At 39.2% G+C, this 8,099-nt stretch overlaps 1 protein-coding gene across 1 annotated transcript; it reads left to right on the top strand.

Annotated features, from left to right (window-relative positions):
- The first annotated feature begins 1,268 nt into the window (after positions 1–1,268).
- On the top strand, positions 1,269–7,062 carry Vps16B (Vacuolar protein sorting 16B). Its single transcript, XM_028309684.1, has 9 exons — positions 1,269–1,445; positions 1,549–1,693; positions 2,090–2,280; positions 3,548–3,684; positions 3,873–3,900; positions 4,426–4,576; positions 5,453–5,589; positions 6,328–6,417; positions 6,880–7,062. Exons 1-9 carry the CDS (start codon positions 1,374–1,376, stop codon positions 7,045–7,047), a joined length of 1,119 nt encoding a protein of 372 aa, XP_028165485.1. The 5' UTR covers positions 1,269–1,373; the 3' UTR covers positions 7,048–7,062.
- Positions 7,063–8,099: the final 1,037 nt, after the last annotated feature.

Raw genomic sequence — 8,099 nt, 5'->3', positions numbered from 1 at the left:
TAATTTGCAAAAATACATTGCGAGTTATCTAAAGTAGGATATCAGCACAGTTCAATGACACTACGAAGTGTATCACGTAAGTTGTGAAGGAATCTTTGGTGATCGCAGAACCGGTTTTGGTGTTGTGAAATTTCGCGGGAGAGTGGTCAAAACAACCGCCATTGAACTCGATGGTGGGTATGTTAAAGGTAAGCTACCCCCACCTGACAGAAATTATGTAAAACTTGCATTTTAGTCGTGCAGTCTTTTTCATTGATATCTTCGAGTACCTATTTCGGGTTTAATAAAACTGCAGGTTTAATAAATAAATGAAAAAAATAAATCGTTTCAAAGCTTAAAGATTATTTTATAAGTAGGTGAGTACCGGTATAATTACAGGAATACTACCCTAGATAGTAAACCACGTAATCATACTACCTTCCACCACCACGACACGTGACGACACAGACCACGATTTTGTGCTGTGTATTTACTTCTAAAAAACTTTTTTGTTTCCCGCGCAAAAAAGCGCGCAAAATTTGTTTCAAAATAAAAAGAAAGAGGGTGATAGGGCATAAAAATATTAATGTCTTACTAGCAAAGCGACATCTATTATTTTAATTGAACAATAAGAAAATTTTAAGAAAAAAGAATATATTTTTTTATCCGTTACTTCTTCATGCTTTTACCACTCTGAACAAATTTAGATGAAAGGTTTTAGATACTGTGAGTCCCAGGAAAGTACTTGATAGATTCATCCTGGTTTTAAACAGGAACTTGACCTTTAAAGTTTTTGTGATAGAATGTCATTCACGCGGCCCGGCCGAAGATAGGAATATCTAGGAAGATAGGATTTTTTCTAAAAAAAACCTTTGAATATTGAGATGATTGTCGAGTCGAGACACTAGGTGCTTAATTTTATTTGGAAAAGGTTTTTAAGTTAATTTGGGTTTATTACGAAATTATGTTTTTATTTTGCTTATTTCTGGATACCTAGAACGATGGAACCAATTTAAAAAAAATCTGAATGGTGTCCCATTAATGGTAAACATTTCCTTTTCCGTTCAAAATAGAATAAGTTTTGTACGTTACGTTGAATTAATTTTTCAACAAGTAAGCAACTTATTTGCTGTGAATGTGATTTTTGTTTGACTGTTCTCATTATGAAGCAGTAGTAAAGATACAAAATATAGATGGCGGTTTTTTTTATAACTTGATGTTCACTCTTTAGACTTGTCTATGGTTTCAATTCTGTCAGTGTCAATGTCATTCAATTTTGACAGCTGTTTTTTGTAAAAATTGTTTCATGTTTGTAAATAAATTATTTTTGTTTAGTTTTAGGGAAAATTAAAACAAGTTTGAGTAGTTAATTTATTAAAATACATGTTTAAGTCATGATGGATGAAGATGATTATTGGAACACAAGTGAAACCAAAGCGCACGCGTTTAGTTTTGATGATGACGTTGTGAGTTGTAAAATTACATACATTTATTTTGGTTAAAAAGATTGCAAACTTAGGCGTTTATAATAATATACCTCTGTTTCATTTTCATTTAATTTCTCTGCAGCTCACCCCACAAGAAATCCTGGCTATCGGTCAGAAGCCTTCTACAGGGACAAAAGAAGAAAGTATTTTCAGCAGTTCAGCCATCAGCAACACCAAGTCACTGCTACCTTTGAATAGTTTAGTATCACCTAAAGTTTTGGATTTGAGTAAGTACCTATGACTTTATTTCAATAATCATTATTCTTTGTTAATTATTGTCAGTGAAACTGTATTTTTTCAGTTACATACTATATTTGCTGGTTATTTGTTCTACGGTCAACTTTGGTCCAAAACAAAGAAGGATTCAATTCCCATCCTCAAAGCAATGTTCACAGAGCAATGTTAGATAGTGTTACTGACACCTATTTAGTTGATTTTATGATAGTTTTCCAAATTTCAATACCTTTTTTATTAAGTCAAGATTGCCCTTTATGGCTAAAGTTAATTAACTTGAATTGGCTATTATAATTTCACTGACATTATAATAGTAGGTAAAACCTAAAAATCACTTTCAGTGTTAAACTTTTAATTAAATTTTATCACATTACATATTTTCATTTCAGTTCTATTGGCACAATCAGGAAAATACCCATCGAATGAGTCAAAATCAGACATTGAACAGACCGTAGCAGTTACGTTGAAAAGACTAGTGTTGGGACGATCTTGTTCACTTCACGTTCACCGGAGCTTGAAGAGTAAGACAGAACTGTTAGATGGAGCTATTTCTATTGGCGATGGAAATGCTATATTGACGGTCAGTGTTTTTTTTACATACATAGGTAGTATAGAATACTTTTCCCAACTCTCTTATGACTACTATAACTCGTGTGTCTACAGTTTGACCTCCAATAAAATGGCAATGCCAGATTTTGTATGGAAGGTGGCGTCTTTTTTTTTTCGCGCGGCCATTGACTAAACTTTGTTTTTTGATTACAAAATCTATATATATAAAAGAAAGTCGTGTTAGTTACTTCGCTTATAACTCAAGAACGGCTGAACCAATTTAGCTGAAAATTGTCCGGGAGGTAGTTTAGAGCCAGGAGAAGGACATAGGATACTTTTTATCCCGTTATTTATTGCCATTAAGGCGGAACAAAGTTCGCCGGGTCAGCTAGTAGAGTAATAAACCAAACTTACTATGACATGTGTACCTCTAAACTCAGTCTGAACTGAGTTACGAGCGTTAGAAATTTGATGATTTACATACTAGATTTCCTTTTTGCGCGCAAGTTTAGTAAGAAATTGCAACAAAATATTCCGCTATTTTTTTATTGCGCTGATTCTACGCCACACTGATGTCTGGAGCCTTTAATGGATGGTATTGTTTGTTTACACATACAATGTCACTATTTTGTTGCAATTTCATACAAAACTTGAGCGCAAAAAGCAAATCTAGTATGTAAAATCATCAAACTTCTAACGCTCGTAACTCAGTTCAGACTGACTTTAGAGGTATACATGTTTTAGTAAGTTTGGTTTATTACACTATTTTGTAATCAAAAAACTAGGTTTGGTCGATGGCCGCCCCAAAAAAAAGACGCCAATTTCCGGCATTGTCTTTTCAACCGAAAAATACAGGCTGTCCCCGAGGAATTTTAAAGTTTATATTACACTAGCTGACCCGGCGAACTTCGTACCGCCTTAGCGTAGAGATTTTCTTAATATTTTTTTCCGTAAGAACCATCCTTGGACTTCCACAAACATTTTAAAAAAAGAATTATCGAAATCGGTTCAGCCGTTCACACGTGATGCCATGACAACGCGAAACGGGTTTCATTTTTATATATATAAGATTATATTTAATCCCGGTTTCCACCAACCAATCATATTTCAATATTTCCACTTCACGTCTCCGCTCGCGCTCTGCGCTGCCCTACCGCCGCTGATAAATTCTATAGAAAAATTTGATGGTCCGACTCTTCTCTGCTCTGCTCCGTTCCTTTCTGCTCCGCTCTGCTTTGGCGGAAACCAGGCCTAAGACATTTTATGCTCCAAATAAAAATTAAATAAATGAATTCCAGGTGGTACTATTTCTTATACAAACCCTAAATAAGAAGATAGTGTTTGAACTGCTGTCGTGCCGCCCCATAGCGTTGAACCATTACATCAGCTTTCTGCACACCGAGGGAAAAATCACAGAGCTCTCAGATCTACTAACGTAAGTTTATTCTGTTTTTTTTTATCCACAATGAGGAAGCTCTTGGCCTGTATCTCACCTTTAATATGATAAACTGTCACATTCAATTAAACTACCACTGCCATGCCTCAGGCACTGACTTAGTTAAGCGCCAGATGTATAACTTATTATCTATTAATTAATGTGAAAAATCCTTAACTTTATTTCAGAATGCTTGGGAGAAGCCCTGAGGCAGCTGTAAGTACAGTAAAAAGTATTTTTTCATAAATATAACATTTACTACCTTTTGCCCGCGACTTCGCCCGCGTAAAATTCTGTTTGTCACATATCATTAGCGTTTATCATATATTATTTTGGTGTATAAACAATAATACTGTAGTTTCATCAAAATAATTATATTCAGTACTTTTACCGTGAAAGAGTAACGCCCGTATTCACAAACATGACTATGAGGTCTCACAGTGCGCGTGGACTCACAGAGTGACACACGAACCAATCAACCACCAACCTCTCTTCAACGCTGTGCGTACGATTTGCTGCTCCACTTAATCAAGCATCGTTTGTGAATACGAGTGTAACAAACATACATCTTTACAAACTTTCGCATTATAATATTGTAGTCCGGTCGCCGAGCACACTCACTGCTGCCGCCCGTCGCACAGTCGCGACAGATAAGGATGGGTTGCTTGGGGTCATTGGACGAAATTCTACATGCTCGGCGACCGGACTTTAGAAGGAAATATTATATCTTTTTTTTTCCAGATGTACCAATTCCACCACTGCATCAAGAGCCAAGGCAACAATGTAGACAGTTTGTTACGCAAGCTAGCCAACTTGCTTGCAAATCATTTGAACCAACCTGGGGCGGATTCCCACCAGGCTAAGATGGTGGCTGATTATGTTAAATTATTGGGTAAGTTATGTGTTTTTTTACATTTACAGACACTGTGAAACACACTGGGAAACTGCGCAACATATTTTCGTCCAAAATACCTCAGTGCATGAAGACTAAAGTCTACAACCAATGTGTGTTAACCAGTGATTGCTATGGTTCAGAAAAGTGGCCTCTCACTATAGGCCTTATACAGAAGCTCAAAGTTGCACAGCGTGCTATGGAGAGGGCTATGCTCGGAGTTTCTTTGCGAGATCGAATCAGAAATGAGGAGATCCGTAAACGAACTAAAGTCTCTCACATAGCCCGACAGATTAGCAAGCTGAAGTCCGATAGTACGCAGAACTGACTCCAGTTAGCTATGTGGAGGCCGCATAACGGAAAGCGCTGCGTAGGACGTCTACCCACAAGGTGGACCGACGACCTCATATAGGTAGCAGGAAAGCGCTGGATGCAGGCCGCTACCAACCGACCTTTGTGGAAATCATTGGGGTAGGCTAATGTTCAGCAGTGGACGTCCTGGGGCTGAAATGATGATGATTTGATTAAAACAACACAACCGCCTCTGTGGTCTAGTGGTAAGACCATCTGCTTCAGACGCAGAGGTCCCTGGTTCGAATCCCAGTGGGGACAGATTTTCGGTTCGGTTTGGTTGGTGGTAGTGCTTGGTCTAAGTCCGCCTGGCTAGCTACCACCATTTTACCTAAGTCTGTCGCCATAACAACAATGTTAACAGCATTGTTGTGTTCCGACAGTTAGAGGTAAGATAGCCAGTTTCTCCGTGGTTGAGGATTCCGGGTGAAGCTCGCTTCCACCTTCGGCCTGATCATCACTTACCATCAGGTGAGATACAGGCCAAGAGCTTCCTCGTTGTAAATTAAAAAAAAAATATTCCAGAATGGCAGAAGTTCGCCAACAAGCAGGAATTGTTCAACAAGTCAGCGCTGCACTGCTTGGCGTTTTGCTGCGCACAGCACTGGAGCGATACCGCTGGCAATATGATGTCTCCCATGACGGTGTGTCAACGGCAACAGGTGACAACTTGTTATATTTATTTTAAACTTGGATTAAAACAAAAAGGGTAAAGGACGAAGCACACTTATCAATCCGGAAACGGAACGCAACCGTATCAACTCGAGGCGGTCAGTATTCTTTGAATAAAACTCGGTATTTACGCACACTTATCCGCACCGTATTGTTAACCTCGCGGCGAAAGGCGATACGGTGATCCCTTTCCGGGTTGATAAGTGTGCTATAGTTCCAAAATAGTGAACTGTCCTATCGATGACATTGACAGTGGGGCGCCACCGTCAATACCGGATCGCTGGTTCAGATTTTGCCATGTTGGAAACCATATAGTTGAACGATGGTAGCGCCCCCCTGTCATTGAGTTTGGTGGGACAGTTCAGCGTGGGTCATCTATATGACATATAAATGTATCGAAAACGTCTCGCCTGTAAGATGTCATAGCCATAGGACATAGATTGTGACAAGCCACAATCGGTCTGACCTACACAATACAGGCGCGCAAAGCCTTCTTGTATTATTAAAAAGTGTACGAACAATTTCAGAACTAAAAAAAAAGTCTACGGCATCACTTTTCATTACTAACAATGACTAAAAAATTACTAACAATGACATTCGCCATATTGACAGGGCCTTATTTTGTCCACAACGAAGGACTAGCCGTATTGCATGTTATAATCTAAGATTATAATTCATACTATATTCATGTAATATAATATTTATTTTAAACCTTTTTAAATTTCCAGATTCCTCCTCTCCAATACGACTGGGTGGTGCTAAATGTTCACGCGAAATCGAATAAATGGGATATAGTGGAAACATTATTCACGAAAAAGGTGAATTAAACTGGTTTTAATTAATGAATTCGAGAATTTCACTGCATGCTGGCTGTAAAAAAAAAAGCTTACAAAAAGGTGCTGATGATTCTTAAGCGAGGTTTAGACTAGCAATAAAACTTGCAGAAGTTGACTTCCGCAAGCTGTTACCGCTGTGTAAATCTTGCAGAAATTGGCTTGCCACAACTATTTACACAGCGGTAAACAATAAGAGTGATGATACTAGTCCCATTTTTCTGAAAATTAATTGTATTCATACTCGACTAAAATCATTTAAAATTAGGGTTCCTTGTCAGGACTACGGAACCCTAATAAGGCAAAAACAAAAATTTGATAAACAATACTACGCCAAATAAAAATTTGCGAAACGTTGTTTACGATGTGATAATTTGGGAAACGTTTTTTGGCTAAACATTAGAAATCCATTTAATATTGATATTTAATTTAATGTTGATTCCACAGGACTGGCTAGGCCGCACCACGGTATCGTCTCACATACCTATAGAGACGCTACTCGCTAGACTGAGCGACTTGCAAGCGAGTAAACAGCTGCTAACGACTTGTGTGAACAAGATAGCATCTTCTGAAGACAGGCTGCGACTGGCGCAGATGTATAAGGTGCGTATGTAGTGTATACAGGGTGTTTTATTATCCTATGGGACTGGCTAGCTCGCTCTAGCAATATTACTGGTTAGATTGAGTGAGCTACAAGCGAGTAAACAGCTGCTAGCGACTTGTGTGAACAAGATCGCATCTTATGAAGACAGGATGCGACTGGCCCAGATGTATAAGGTGCGTATGTAGTGTATACAGGGTGTTTTGATATCCCATAGGACTAGACTGAGCGAGTTGCAAGCGAGTAAAGAGCTGCTAGTGACTTGTGTGAACAAGATCGCATCCTCCGAAGACAGGCTGCGACTGGCGCAGATGTATAAGGTGCGTGTGTAGTGTATACAGGGTGTTTTGATATACCATGGGACTGGCTAGCTCGTATTTGTAATATTACTGGTTAGATTGAGCGAGCTGCAAGCGAGTAAACATCTGCTAGCGACTTGTGTGAACAAGATCGCATCCTCCGAAGACAGGCTGCGACTGGCGCAGATGTATAAGGTGCGTATGTAGTGTATACAGGGTGTTTTGATATCCTATGGGACTGGATAGCTAGCACTAGCAATATTACTGGCTAGATTGAGCGACTTGCAAGCGAGTAAACAGCTGCTAGCGACTTGTGTGAACAAGATCGCATCCTCCGAAGACAGGCTGCGACTGGCCCAGATGTATAAGGTGCGTATGTAATGTATACAGGATGTTTTATTATCCCAAGGGACTGGCTAGCTAGCACTAGCAATATTACTGGTTAGATTGAGTGAGCTACAAGCGAGTAAACAGCTGCTAGCGACTTGTGTGAACAAGATCGCATCTTATGAAGACAGGATGCGACTGGCCCAGATGTATAAGGTGCGTATGTAGTGTATACAGGGTGTTTTTATTATCCTATGGGACTGGCTAGCTCGCTCTAGCATTATTACTGGCTATATTGAGCGAGCTGCAAGCGAGTAAACAGCTGCTAACGACTTGTGTGAATAAGATCGCATCCTCCGAAGACAGGTTATGACTAGCCCAGATGTATAAGGTGCGTATGTAGTGTATACAGGGTGTTTTGATATCCCATGGGACTGGCT

This window comes from Ostrinia furnacalis, unplaced genomic scaffold, assembly GCF_004193835.3.
Source record: "Ostrinia furnacalis isolate ACB-3 unplaced genomic scaffold, ASM419383v2 OfSCF2810, whole genome shotgun sequence".
NCBI classification, from domain to species: Eukaryota; Metazoa; Arthropoda; class Insecta; order Lepidoptera; family Crambidae; genus Ostrinia; species Ostrinia furnacalis.
Note: the sequence above shows the minus strand (reverse complement) of the source record. Positions and strands in the feature narration are given on the sequence as shown.

Coding starts and splice junctions, on each gene's coding strand:
- Vps16B (XM_028309684.1), top strand. CDS start 1,374: ATGATGGATGAAGATGATTATTGGAACACAAGTGAAACCAAAGCGCAC. Junction 1,694..2,089: donor ACCTAAAGTTTTGGATTTGA/GTAAGTACCTAT, acceptor TTTTCATTTCAG/TTCTATTGGCACAATCAGGA. Junction 6,418..6,879: donor AAACATTATTCACGAAAAAG/GTGAATTAAACT, acceptor TTGATTCCACAG/GACTGGCTAGGCCGCACCAC.